Here is a 14,262-nt window from a genome sequence, read left to right as displayed (position 1 = left end):
CCCCCTTCCCCCAAAGTCCAGGTTCCGTTTTCCTTTTCAAATTGGCGGGGGCGGGGAAAATGAGGGCAACTCACATTAAGAGCCTTTGCGGGGGGGGGGTTGGAAGGTTGTTGTGGGATCATCGCCCCCACTCTAAGGCTCTGCAATCTCTCGCTCCGACCCCCCGCTTTCTGCGCCCCCGGGGGGGCATGGGGCTGCCCACAGCAGCAGCAGCAGCCGGCTCCGTCCCTTTCGGCCATCACGACAGGGAGGGAAACTCTCTCAAGGCGGGCGGGGGCTGCGAGAAGTCTCCCCCAACGAACCTGGCGGGCGGGGACACATTAAAAGGGCCACGTCCTCTCTGGTAGTGTGTTTGTCGCCGCTTCTTTTAACCACAAAAACCTTTTTTGGGGGGGGGGCGGAGACAAAATTCAAGCGAAGGTATAAAAAGCGGCTGGGTGGAAGACGCGCCCTGCTGAGATCTGGGGGTGTGGTGCCAAGGGGGCGGCTCCGGCGCCGCCAGATGGGAGCGGGAAAGCAGGGGAAGGCGGCTGCTTCCAAAGCCAGCGGGTGGGACCCCTAAGGGCATCTGGAGGGGCTGGGATTGCTCAGAAGAGTTCACGTGGCAAAAGCTCCCGTGAGAGCCACCTCCGTCTGGGATAGAGGCAATACACAGGGACGACGACAAAGAGGTTGTCCTGGTTAAGGGCAACTTCCGGCTCCCCCATGGGATATTGGGCTAGATCCACCCCAGGCTGCTCCCCCCCTCCGTCATCCAGCAGGACCCCTTTGCGGTGAATGGGAGAGTTCTGCGGTGGTCCATTCCTGGGTTCCTGTTTATGGCTACAGTAATACCTCAGGTAACAAATCCTCCCAAGAAAGCAGTTCCTTTTAACAAAGTCTTGTATGCTGCACCACACACTCTGTCATAGTCAGAATGTGACTCCATCTACCAGACTGCAGCTGCTGCAGGCATCTCCACAGTAAACAGTGCTTCGGTGCCCTGAAAGCACCGTTTACTGCAGATGCATCTGCTCCAGTGTAGGGGAGGGTGGCAGAGATGACCTCGCCTCAGTTGTTCACGCTCTGGTAACTTCTAGGTTGGACTACTGCAATGCGCTCTACGTTGGGCTGCCCTTGAAGATAGTTCGGAAACTACAGCTAGTCCAGAATGCAGCGGCCAGACTACTGACGTGGACCAAAAGGTCCGCACATATAACACCCGTTCTGGCCTGTCTGCACTGGCTTCCTATTTGTTTCCGGGCTAAATTCAAAGTGCTGGTTTTGACCTATAAAGCCCTACACGGCATGGGACCGCAATACCTGGTGGAACACCTCTCCCAATACTAACCTACCCGTACACTGCGCTCGACATCTAAGGTCCTCCTCCGAGTGCCATCCCATCGAGAAGCTCGGAGGGTGGTGACCAGAACTAGGGCCTTCTCGGTGGTGGCCCCTGAATTGTGGAATAGTCTCCCCGATGAAGTACACCTGGCGCCGACGCTGCTATCTTTTCGGCGCCAGGTGAAAACCTTTTTATACTCCCAGGCATTTTAAAATGTATCTTAATAATTGTTTTTATTGTGTATTTTAAACAGTATCTTATTATTGTTATATTTTGATGTTGCTTGGTTGTTGTTTTGACTTTTGATTCTGTTATATTTACTGTATTTATATATTTTGCTTGTTTTATCTTTTATGTACACCGCCCAGAGAGCCTTTTTGGCTTAGGGTGGTATATAAATTAAATTAAATAAATAAATACCCAGCACAGGGTGGTGGCGGTGGCTGTCCCTTGCCTGCCTGCTCCAGTATACAGAGGGAACTGTGCTTAAAGCTTGAGATTGCTATAGCAAGATGCTCCACGATAAAAAAAAAAAAGGCAAGGCAGGCATCCCTGGATGCATTTTGGAAGAAGCCTTCCAGGAGTCTGTATGCAAGGCTGACCTGACCTGGTTGTTTCATGTCAGACATGCACCTTGTTAGTTTTGAATAAAAAGTTTGCTGAAATACGTTGAATTGCTCTTCTTATTTGTAGTGTAGGAACCTATCCCTATTCTTTGTATGCTGTTCCTACCTCTGGTACCAAAGTGTCTGTGAAAAAAGTCATGCCCAGGAACTCATGCATGTCGGTAACTGAGGCTTCGCTGTATTCCAGAAGGGCAAGACAGGCATTGAGGAGATGGTGGCGGCGGTGGGGGAAGGGAACACGAGGATGCCATCAGCCCTTGGGGGCCCCCTCCTCCAAACAGCCTCCCCAATAGATGCCAGGACAAGACTGTTGCCAGAGTTGGACCTTTATTGATGCCAGGAATTCTGCAAATCCACACAAGCCACAAGGTAGCCCTGCAGCAACAAGGGCCACAGTCAGCATTGGTGGTCTAGGGTGGTGGGCCAGGGGGCTGTGTTGGCTCCCAGGGGCTGGAGGGAGGCACCAGGGGGCTGCCCCCTTCCCCGTCATTTTTGGTATCCAGTGGTTCCAAAGTCACCTATAGCCACTCACTCAGTGGTTACGACACAAATGAAGGCAGCAGCGTGGTCAAAGCACCAGGGGGCAGGGTGGAGGCAGAGCCAGCCCATGAGCACCCAAAGGCCTTGGCCCCCCAAGGATAGGGACCCAAGGGGAGGTTGCCTAGGAGCATTTTCTTCAGGGGGGGGCAGCAGGAAATGTTCTCTGTGCTTTCCTCAGCAGGTGGCAATGTCACTCTTGGCTGATATGTGGCCGGGGGGAGGGGGGTTAAGGAAAGAGGGTGGCAAATCTGCACCTGACGAAGCAGCCGGGGGTGTTTGGTCTTGGAGCCCCCTTCATGGACAGCTGCTGCTGCCCCCTCCCCCTCCAGTGTCAGAGTTGGGACCTTAGGGGGGCTCAGCCTGCTCTTCTGTATGTCGCCCACCACAAAAGCACGACACCCTTTGAGGAAGGGCCCTCTGGGGGCCTTGCCCCTCTGCAGAACATCAGACTGCACAGCAAGCACCAGCACCTTACAGACCTGCCTGATCCAAGTGGCAGATTTTTTGGGGGGGGGGGCAGGGAGGTGCAATGTTTCAGGCAAGTCCTGCACTCACCTTCAGCCAGGCAGAGACACACACACTGTGCAGCCCCTTCCTTCCTACCTCCACATCCCTCCTTTCCCCTGCATTTCACTGCCCCATAGCTGAAGCTTACAGAAGTTAAGGAGGGATGTCTTGGGGGGGGGAGGTGTGTGCATCTGTCTGTTCTGGCTGCCTCTCCATAAGAACCGCCTGAAGTTCGCGGCCCCGCTAGAGCACACAGCAGGAAGCCACAGGAGGCGGCTTAGGGGGGACATGAAGTTTCCCCAAGGACATAGCCTCCTCCCCAACCTGCCCATCTCCCCAGGTCACGATCCTCTGTGCTCTGTAGTTGGGGTGTGGAGTCCTACCTCCCAGTCTCCATCCTGGAAAGAAACTGGAGGGGAGATGGGGGGACAGAGGGACAAAGCTTGGCTCTCCCCACAACTCCCTTGCCAAGAATGTGTGTGCTTGGAATGCCCCTCCAGCAGAAGTTTCAGGGGCAAATGGAGCCACCACCACCCCATGGCCCTGCCAGTAAGGGTTAGGCCCATTTAGTCCCATGGGTGACCCCCTACAACCATCACCAAACAGAGGCCTGCAGGGACTTTGTGCAAAGATGAGACCTCCCCCTCCTCTTCCCCTCCGGTATGCCCCCACAGCTTGTCAGAGGGGCGTCTCCTGCTTGTACTCGTAGCCACAGGTGGGGCCCTCGAACTGCAACTTGATGGCTGCCTTCAGGTGCAGGTGGGGATCCAGGGTGTCGATGGAGATCAGGGGTCCCCTGGGGTCCCCGTTGCGCTTGTCCTGAGCAGCAGAGGGGGTGGGCGGGCAGTGGACAGGCAAGAGGGGTGCCTGGCGCCGGCGGGGCAGTGAGTGCTGCTGGACCTGCTGGGCAAAGCTGAGGCAGTCAATCGGCACTGTCTGGGCCGTGGCCAGGGAGTGGAAGGTGGCCCCGGTGGCCCCCGATGAGCCATGGGAGACCCGGGACTTGCAGTGCTCGCTCGCGGAGTCCAGCGAGGCTGAGGGGGAGCTGCCCCGCTTGCCGGGTGGGACGGGGCTGCTGGCGGAGCTGCTGGAGGAGTCCAGCTGCGGGGAGGTTGGCACGGGGGAGGCCCCACAACCCTCCAGCAGACGCAGCACGGCCTGGTGCCCCTGCTTGGCTGCCATGCGCATGGGGGTGCGGCCGGCCCTGTCGAGCACATTGGGGCTGGCCCCGTGCTCCAGCAGGACTCCCACCACGCCCGCTTGGCCCTCCTGCGCTGCAATGCCCAGTGCTGTGGCCCCCTGGTTGCAGGCATGGTCAGGCTGCGCCCCGCTCTCCAGCAAGAGGCGGGCAATCCTGGCATGGCCTCGCCAGGCAGCCAAGTGGAGGGTCGAGCGGCGCTCCTCATCCAGGGCATCCACATTAGCCCCATAGCTCAGCAGCAGCCGTGTGGCCTCCACCTGGCCCTGCCAACAGGCGACATGCAAGGCGGAGCGCCCTCGGGCATCACGACCCTCCAGGCCGGCCCCGTTCTCCAGCAGCAGCTCTGCCATCTCCACGCGCCCCTCCAGCACCAGGAGGTAGAGCATAGGCCGCCCCTCAGCGTCAGACAGGTTCACGTCTGCCCCCTTGCTCAGGAGCAGCTCTGCCGTGGCCGAGTGCCTGCCCAGCATGGCCAGGGCCAAGGCCGAGAGCCCGTTGTAGCCCTGGTGGTCGATGGGGGAGCCGCGGTCAAGCAGGAGCTGCACGACGCCCAGGTGCCCTTCCTGGGCGGCCAGCATGAGTGGGACCCGCCCGTCTCGGTTCCGCTCGCTCACGCGGGCCCCCGCTTCCAGGAGGGCAGCACAGGTCCTTGCGTGGCCCTGCCAAGCAGCCAAGTGCAGCGGGGTCCAGCCCAGCCCGTCCCGGTGGTTCTCATCCAGGCCGCGCTCCAACAGAGCTCTCACCACGGCTTCGCTGCCCTGCCCAGCAGCCATGCCCAGAGCAGTCCGGCCCTCGCTGTCCAGCACGTCAATGGCTGCACCCCAAAGCAGCAACGTGTCCACCACGGCTCGGTGGCCCATGGAGGCAGCAGCCAGCAGAGGGGTGCAGCCGGTAGCATCAGCCTCATCCACATCCGCACCAGCTTCCAGCAGCAATTCCACCACATCTACGTGGCCTTCATAGGCAGCAACCAGCAATGGGTTCATGCCATCCTGGTCTGCGTGTCCCGGAGAGGCACCGTAATCCAAGAGAAGCTCTACTACCTTGGCATAGCCACGGCTAGCTGGGACACACAGGGCTGCCACAGAAAGTGCGGTGCGCCCATCCATATCTGCATGGTCCACGTGAGCGCCGTGAGCCAGGAGCCGCGCCACTATCTCGCGATGGCCCATATAGGCTGCAGCAATGAGTGCCGTGCGCCCCTCAGTGTCTGCTCGGTTGATGTCAGCCCCGTGCTCCAGCAGCGTGGCCACTATGTCCTCGTGGCCTCCCCAGGCAGCTGCTCTCAGTGCTGTCCTTCCCTCAGCATCAGCGCAGTCCACGTTGGCACCAGCATGCAGCAGGACGCCAACGGCCTCGCTGTGCCCCCCCCAAGCAGCTGCCCGCAGCGCTGTCCACCCTTCCCGGTCGGGGCGGTCAACCTTGGCGCCGTGGGCCAGCAAACACAGCAAGACCTTTGTGTGCCCTTGGCGGGCAGCCAGCGTCATGGGTGTCTGCCCGTGCCGGTCTGGGACCTCTGCCTGTGCCCCACGAGCCAGGAGGAGCCCAGCCACCTCGTGGTTGCCACTGTGGGCGGCGCTCGCCAGCAAAGTCCGTCCATTCACATCACGCTGGTTGACGCTGGCACCGTTTTCCAGCAACAGCCGTACCGAATCCTCACGCTCCAGCACCTGCTGCAGGGAGGGCCCGGGCCCCCGGGCCCCCAGGCGAGCCCCCGCCAGCACCAACAGCTCCAGCACCGCTGGCTCCAACGGCAGCAGCATCTCGTCCAACTCCAGGCAGCCCTCAACAGGTGCCCCACACCACACAAGCCAGAGGGCCAGCTGCCAGGGCTCCATGCCCAGCTCAGCACAGAGCAGGTGGTGGGCCAGTTCGTGCACTTGCCCAGCGACCAGCCCTGGCGCGCGGCAGGAGGCACTCATGGCAAGCAAGGCGTGCCCACGGGCTGGGCAGCAGAGGTACTTCTGGGTGCAGTGCTTGACGTCGCAGAGCCACTCAGCAAAGCTACAATGGAAGAGAATGCAGGCGCCGCCGGCAGGGGGTCTCTGGCACAGAAGTGGTGCCAGGGCGGTAAGCCAGGCCTCAAACTCCTTCTGGGGCACCGGGTGGCGTGTCCAGACGGCCGCATAGAGCTCCGCAGGCCCCAGAGGGCTGGGGGCAGCCAGGAGGGCCTCCAGCAGAGGGCGGACATGTGCAAACTCGCGGCCAGGGAAGAGGCGCTGGCACAGCCAGAGGTAGAGTCCATACAGCGTCCCTGGAATGTGGCGCACCTCGCGCAGGGTGACCAGCTCCACAGCCACCCCATCCAGCACCCGCTCCAAGTATAGCAGGCACCCGTTGCTCTTGATGTGCAGCTGGCTCAGGGCCTCGGCCGTGTCGCGGGTCAGGTGCCGGCGGAGAGCCTCCTCCTGATCCAGCCGCGCCAGGATGTACTGCTGCATGTCACAGACCACCGGCTCCCAGCGCAGGTCATCGAGGCACAGCCGCCGGAACCCTGCAAAGGAAACGGAAGGATAAGAACCGCCAAAGGCCCTCCCCGAAAGGGTGGCCAACAGAAGGGGTGATTAATCCACAAAAGAAAGGACCCCCCTCTGCCCCGCATGGTCTCCTGCTGGGCCACCCCATGAAGTGCAGCCCAAGAAGCCCAGGGGGCAACAGGGGCTCTCTGCCCTCTCCTCTCCTCTCTTGGAAAGGCCCCGGTCAGAAAAGATTCCCGATGCATGCCCCGCCCCGCCCCCTCTCGTTGAGAACAGAGGCTAGGACCACAGTGGGAAGGGAGCGACATCCCCCCCACATGGCCCCTTCCCCCCCATCACCCGTACAGGGCAAGGGGAAGTTGGACCAAGCTTCTGGTGCAAGTGCAGCCACCCACAGCCCATTCCAGTGAAAATGTCTTCGCTGAAGCGCCTCCGAAGAGCTCCCAGGCTTTTGCTTTGGAGAACCTCCATGGCCAGGGAGCTGCCTGCCTGGGTCTGAGGCACCCCCCCCTTGGTCTGCCCCTCCCCTCCCCCTCACCAGGAAAGAGGCGCAGCACCCCCTTGCTGTGGGAGCGGGCAGTGCACACCAGGAGCAGCCAGGGGGGCAGCAGCTGCAGGTGGCTCCCCAGGAGCTGGGCGATGGTCCGGCTGGGCCCTGGAGGAGGGGCTCGCTCCTCTTCGCGCTCAGCCTTGCCTGCATCCAGGGCGTCCACCACCAGCAGCAGGGGCTTCATGGGAGGAGGCAAGTCCAGCAAGGGGAGCAGCACAGCCCTGCGGGGGAGAGGAAGAGGATTCCAGAGCTCAAACGAGCAACTCCCAACAGGCCCGAAAAGGGACAAACAGCACAGCAAAGCCTGCTTGTCCGGCCTGTGGGACCTCACCCTGGGACATCAAGGAGCCCTGCGGGTGCTGGATCGGCCCAACGGGGGCCCGTTTAGTCCAGCATCCTGTCGTCCTCACAGCTGCCAGCCAGATGCCCAGCATGATGCGAAGCCCAATGCAGGACCTGAGCAAAACGCAGCACACTTGCCCTCCTTGCCAGTCCCAGCAGCTGGCAGCCAGAGAGCAGGGAGAGGAGATGCCTGTCGTGGCCAGTAGCCATTGGTAGCTGCCGCCTCCTCCTCCACCACTGATGTCTTACAGAAGCGTGTTTGTTGTTGTTGCTATGTGCCTTCAAGGCGATTACGACTTATGGCGACCCTATGAATCAGCGACCTCCAAGAGCATCTGTCATGAACCACCCTGTTCAGATCTTGTAAGTTCAGGTCTGTGGCTTCCTTTATGGAATCAATCCATCTCTTGTTTGGCCTTCCTCTTTTTCTACTCCCTTCTGTTTTTCCCAGCATTATTGTCTTTTCTAGTGAATCAGGTCTTCTCATTATGTGTCCAAAGTGTGAGTGCAGGACACGGAATAATTGGCTCAAGTTGCAGGAAGCCAGATTTTGACTGAACATCAGGAAAAACTTCCTAACTGTTAGAGCCATACGACAATGGAGCCAATGACCTAGAGATGTAGTGGGCTCTCCGACACTGGAGGCCTTCAAGAGGCGGCTGGACAGCCATCTGTCGGGAATGCTTTGATTTCGATTCCTACATTGCGCAGGGGTTGGACTTGATGGCCTCATAGGCCCCTTCCAACTCTACTATTCTATTCTATTCTATTCTATTCTATTCTATTCTATTCTATTCTATTCTATAACCTCAGTGTCATCATTTTAGCTTCTAGTGACAGTTCTGGTTTAATATGTCCTAACAGTCAATTCCCCCTATAGGATGCACACCTTAATGTGGTGAGGGGGGTTGAGAGTGTTGAAGAAGCTGAGAGCAATGCCGTCAGGAGTCTAGACCAGGAGGCTAGACTCCTAGCAGGGGCACCCAAGGCAGAATGGTCAAAGCTGAGACACCAGACTAAGAGGCATCCAGACTCAGAGGAAGGCAACGGTAAACCACCTCTGAACATCCATGGATTGTGAAAAAGACAAATAATTGGGTGTTAGAACAAATTAAACCATAACTGTCACTAGAAGCTAAAACGATGAATCTGAGGTTATCCTACTTTGGACACACCATGAGAAGACCTGATTCACTAGAAAAGACAATAATGCTGGGAAAAACAGCAGGGAGTAGAAAAAGAGGAAGGCCAAACAAGAGATGGATTGATTCCATAAAGGAAGCCACAGATCTGAACTTACAAGATCTGAACACGGCGGTTCATGACAGATGCTCTTGGAGGTCACCGATTCATAAGGCGTAATCGACTTGAAGGCACATAACAACAACAGGAAGAGGAACTTCAGATGATTGCTCCTCCTGTCACATCCATTTAATTGCCCGGGGGATTGAGCCATGGGCTCCTGCTGGGAGGAAAGGCGGGATATCAGTCAATCAATCAATCAATCAAATAAATAAATAAATGGTATAAAACATAAGAGCCTGCTGGATCAGGCCAGTGGCCCATCTCATCCAGCATCCTGTTGTCATAACATAACAACATAACAAGAACAACAGTCAATTATTTCTCTTTTTCGCAATCCATGGTATGTGCAAAGCTCTCCTCCAGCACCACATTTCAAATGAGTTGATTTTTCTCTTATCCGCCTTTTTCACTGTCCAACTTTCACATCCATAAGTGTGCAGAGCGAGAGGAAAGAGGGCGGACAGACGGCCACCGAAAGAGGATTAAGCTAAGTCATGGAGAAAGAGAGGCTCTCAGCGGCTACTAGCCACGATGGCTGTGTCTCCCACCACAGTCAGAGGCAGTATCTTCTGAAAACCAGTTGCTGGAAGCCTCAGGAGGGGAGAGAGTTGCTCTTGCACTCGGGTCCTACTTGGGGGCTTCCCATTGAGGCAACTGGTTGGCCACTGAAAACAGGATGTTGGACTAGGTGGGCCACTGGCCTGATCCAGCAGCCAGGCTCTGCTTGTTTCTTATCCCCTTTCAAAGCTGTCCAACGTGGTGGCCCCCCCGCTTCCTTCCTCCTCTTCCCCCACTGCAAGGCCTCTAATGCTGCAACCGTTCCTCGGCAGGAGAGGGGGGTTGCTCCAGCCCCCTGGCTCTTTTGACTTCCTTGGTTCCTTTGCTCTCCAGAACAGGAGCAGAGTTGCCTGGAGGGGGCACCACAGGGGTTGGCAAACCCTCCAACAGCGCCATGCAATGCCATCGTCCATCTCCTAATGGGCAGACAAGGGCCAAATGGCAGGCATCGGAGCAGAGGGTTTGGTGTCGTAGCAGCAAGAACGTGGCTCCTGTCTGCAACTGGAAGGTGCTGCCCTCGGGTGAGTGCTGGGAAGATCCGGCCCCCTGGGCAGTGGCACAACCAGCATGCACCTCCAGAAGGACACGGAGCTTCTGGGCAGCCTAGGGCAGAGCTGGGGGGGGGTGTCCGAGAGCTCCTTACCTCCGGAAGGCTTCATCTGGGTCCTTCTTGCACTCTGCGGTCTCCAGGGCATGCTGGGCATCTGCCTGGCTCAGGCGCTCACAGTAGCCGGGCAGCAGCGGGCAGCGCTTGATCTGCCCCACCAGCCTGAGCAGGAAGCCACGTGGGGAGCAAGTGGTGCCATCGTGGGGCTGGCAGAAGTGCCAGGCCAGGGCACAGTCGCCCAGCCCCCCCCGGCGCCCTGACTCGGATGTCGGCCACAGCGCTTCAGTGCACAGCGCCGTCTTCCCGCTGCCAGGCCCCCCTGTCACCAGCACCCCCCCGCCTCCCTCCAAACTGAGCGCCAGCCGACCCAGCGCCCACTCCCGGCAGTAGAAGGGCTTGCCCTGCAGCAGGCTCCCGGCGGGCTCCATGCCAGGCTGGGGGCATGGCGGAATCCAAGGGGCAGCGCCAAGGGAGGGCCAGAACGGGTTCCGAGGGCAGCCGGTGGGGGGCCTGGAAAGTAGCTGCGGGGGGAGGCCTGGGGGAAGAGAGAGAGAGCATGTTAAGCCCTACGGCTTGCTGGCTGGTCCGGCAACCTGGTGGCTGAGCCGTCCTCAACCCCACAGCACCCACGGCCCCCTGAATACCCAGTGATGCCCCCCATCACTAACCTTCGCTGCTCCGTGCCTCCTCCCCCTCCCGGGCTCTCTCCAGCCGCGCCAGCCACAAGGTGCTCCAGAAGAAGGCAGCGCAGCCGGAGCAACAGCAGCGGATGCTGATTCATCAGCCCCACACCCTGAGCAGGGCCAGCCCTGTGGCGGTGAGGCCAGTAACCCCCTCCTGCCCAAGCTGCTCTTGCTGCAGAGCTTGAGGGTGCACCTATCCAGCCAGCCAGGGCCAGGGCCAAGGGGGTGAGCAGGATACGGCCTCGCCCGCCTACCGGGGTTTTTTTCTGCTGGCCTTATAGAGGAGGCCCACAGGAAACCAGAACGTCCTACCCCCACGCTGAGCCCACATGCCTTGAGCTAGGGCTCCACTCCCTGCAAGGGCCAAGAAGGAAGGAAGGAAGGAAGGAAGGGGGAGTGGTGCATCTGGAGGGGGGAGGAAGAGGGGAGGAAGAAGGGCAGTCCCACCCACCCCACATCAAGCCCAGGCAGGCCAACTCAGCCTCCCTTTTGCAGAGAGACACCCCCCCCCCGTGTCACCCCACTATATTTTCTGGGAAAGCACAATGCGGGGGTAGGAAAGGGTGGGGGCTGCCTGGGCAAGCCTCATCGCATCTTGCCCCACACAAAGGAGGGAGAGGATCAAGGGGCATCAAGCCAGGGCGGGGGAGGGGGTGCTGGGAAGAGAACGCCTTGCAAGCTCAAGCAGGCAGGATCTCCCAGAGGGAAGAGTCCTCTCTCCCCCCCCCCCTACACACACAGCCTGGGAGCCACAGAGTGCCTGGCCCTCCGCTGCGGCCAGCCTCATTCCTCGCTTGAAAGCTGTAAAATGGGCAAAGGCCGTGTCAGTCTTTGGCTTGCTTCCCCACGGGGAGGGGAGGCGTTTTGCAAGGAAGGCGCCAGGATGGCCCAGCGACCGTCCCGCTTGGCCAATCACGCCGCGTGCACCTGCGCCAGGCCTCCCAACAGCCCCGCCAGGTGGGCCACCCTGGTGCCCCCCTGCCAGGTAGAGGACGAGAGCCGGGAAGGCCGAGCGAGGCCGAGCGGAGTCCCTCCCTCAACAACACTGAGAGCCCCCTCCCCACAGCCAGGGGCGCCGGGGCGCCTTGGAGCCCATGTGGTTTGTTTGTGAGTTGGGGCAGCGGGGAGGGGGGTGGCAACAAGAAGCCCGGCCAGCCCTGCAGGGAGGCAGAGCTCAGCTCAGCAGCAAGAGGCGCTGGCCGTGGAGGGGGGGGAGTAAAAGAAGAGAGGCCGAGAAAGGCCCTTTCCTCCCCGCCCCCGCTGCCTTCGCATTCGGGAGGAAGCAAAGAAGCGGGGCACCATTCGGGGGGGGCTCAGTGCAGGCGGTGCCCTAAGCTGGGGGCAGGCTCCGGAAGCGGGCGCCTGCCTGTCGGGGGGCTGCAGAATGGGCAGGCTACGGGGGGCTCTTGGGCTTGCTCCGCATGGGAGGACGGACCCCCCCGCAGGCACCACGTCCTTCCCCCGCCCCCCTCCGGGCGCCCCACTCCCTCACCTGCTCCTCCGCGGCGGGCTGGGCGGCAGCCGCCAAACTTCCGCTCGTTCCGCCCCGGAGACAGGAAGGGGGAGGCGGCCGGCCGGGACCCCCGCCTCCCCCCTCCCTCCGGACCGCCGCACGGGCGGCGGCAACGGGACTCTGTGGGTGCTAGGCCAGGCGGTGGGAGGCGAGGGCCCCTCTGAGCACGTGTGGAGCGCCAAAGTCCCCCCCCCCGGAGCCTCCCGGGTCGGCCTCTGCGAAGCACGGCCTCTCTCCTGCGCGGGGTTACTGGGAAGTAAAGCCGCCCTCCCACTGGGCTTTCCGAGGCAGCCACTTTGCCCCCAGGGCAGCCTGCCCGGATTGCAGGGGGCGGCTCGGCTGCGGCGGGGACGGAAGTGTCCCTCCCTCCCTCCGGGCCACTTGCGGAGGCTGGGGCTCTTCCTGGGGGGGGCGCGGGGGGGAGGCCTCTAGCAAGGAATTAGGAGCCGAGTCTGCAAAGGAATCGCTCCTCGGGTGAGAAATGCCGGGCCTTGGGGAGAATCTGATTTGCCCCGAAATGTTCGTTCATTTAGCTTATTTGTTAAGATAAGGAGATGTATAACAATCTCATAAAAGAGAGTGCAAGGACATTTTGTAAACGCACGTAAACAGATTAAAATACAGTAGAATAAACAACTGCACCCTTCAGTGGCAGCAAAAGCTCTGAGGAAATGAAGTTTAGAGCATGCACTAAACTTGCATCACTTGTCGGTGCAAACCCTATTTTTGGGGGGGGGTCACTGAAAAGGCCTCTTCCTGGTTGATGCCAGCTAATGGGCACCTCAGACCATGGCACAACCAGTGGAGCCTCTGTAGGTGATTTTAGTTAACTGGGGAGGTTCCCAGGCAGGGCAATCAAACTACCCCCCCCAAAAAAAACACTGGTGTTTCAAAATATAGGCCCCTGTGGAGTCTTGTGGCACCTTCACAGATTCCAGGATTCCAGTTAAGTAGGAAACCGAGGCCAGAATAGTCATTGCAACATATTGCGAAAATGGTGGTTAGGTGGGGAGAAGCACAACGGGACACTAGAAAACTTTGAGACGTATTTTATAACTGTTATTAGACATATTTTACAATTGTTACTCTTGTTCTGCTTTTGATGAACTGTATATTGTTTGAGATTTATTGTTTGGTTTATGTTTTATAATGTGATGTATGGTTTTCTTTTATTTTTGTCTAGATATTTTTATAATTGTCATATTTTGTTTTTGAAGATATGTATATTGCTTGTGATTTATTGTTCAGCTATGTTTATTTAAAATGTGATATATTCGTTTTCTTTTACTATCAATTGTACCAAATGTGATGGTATATTGCTTTTATGTTGTAAACCGCCCAGAGAGCTTCGGCTATGGGGCGGTATAAAACTAAAATAAATAAATAAATAAAATATTCCAGACCCTGAGCATGAAAGCAAAATCACTCTTTCCTCAAGGAAACTCTTTTGGAAATTGATTTTTGGACCTAGTTGTATTCCTGGCTGTTGTCCTTGAATCCAGTGCTGGTGAGTTCCACAGCCCTTCTGGCTTGCCTGGACCTCTGGTCGTTCTCTGCTGACCCTCTTCGCATCTTGTGCTGCATCAAGGGGAGAGTCCTGGCTCCTTTCCTTCCATCTCCCTGACACAGCGCAGGGCCCTACAAAATCCTGTCTGCCCTAGAGGTGATGGCAGGCCCGGATTCTGGTCTTCAGGCCAAGCCAGGGAGGGTGGCCTGCCTCTGCCTCAGCTCCCTGGCCCCAAACTGGGACACAGACAGACGCTCTGGACAAAGTCTCCGGGAAGGAAACACAGCTCAAAACCAATGGGCCAAACCCTGAGGACGGGGTGGGGGTGGGTGGGAAGATGCTGCAGGGGAAGAGGGAGGGGGCTTCAGAAAGAAGGGCCAAACCCTCAAGGCGGTTCTTCTTTATTCTTTATTTATTCATTAAATGTATATCCTGCCCTTCCTCCCAGTAGGAGCCCAGGGCGGCAAACAAAAGCACTAAAAACACTTTAAACCATCATAAAAACAGATTGTAAAATATATT

General features: G+C 58.4%; 1 protein-coding gene across 3 annotated transcripts; it reads right to left on the bottom strand.

Moving 5' to 3' along the window:
* Nucleotides 1-2,260: 2,260 nt before the first annotated feature.
* On the bottom strand, nt 2,261-12,598 carry LOC133385700 (ankyrin repeat domain-containing protein 50-like). Of its 3 annotated transcripts, none has more exons than XM_061629263.1 (4): nt 12,213-12,598; nt 10,074-10,572; nt 7,214-7,446; nt 2,261-6,692 (listed from the first exon to the last, which is right to left on the bottom strand). In XM_061629263.1, the coding sequence occupies exons 2-4, from the start codon at nt 10,463-10,465 to the stop codon at nt 3,676-3,678; spliced, it is 3,642 nt and encodes a 1,213-aa protein (XP_061485247.1). In that variant the 5' UTR covers nt 10,466-10,572; nt 12,213-12,598; the 3' UTR covers nt 2,261-3,675. The 3 variants fall into 3 exon arrangements, with proteins under 3 accessions (XP_061485247.1, XP_061485249.1, XP_061485250.1); XM_061629265.1 differs by lacking the exon at nt 12,213-12,598 and adding an exon at nt 10,706-12,200; XM_061629266.1 differs by lacking the exons at nt 7,214-7,446; nt 12,213-12,598 and having other exon boundaries at nt 10,074-10,138.
* Between the last annotated feature and the right edge of the window lie 1,664 nt (nt 12,599-14,262).

This window comes from Rhineura floridana, chromosome 5 (genome assembly GCF_030035675.1).
Source record: "Rhineura floridana isolate rRhiFlo1 chromosome 5, rRhiFlo1.hap2, whole genome shotgun sequence".
Lineage (NCBI taxonomy): Eukaryota > Metazoa > Chordata > Lepidosauria > Squamata > Rhineuridae > Rhineura > Rhineura floridana.
The sequence above is the reverse complement of the archived record's forward strand: the minus strand, read 5'-3'. Positions and strand labels throughout refer to the sequence as shown.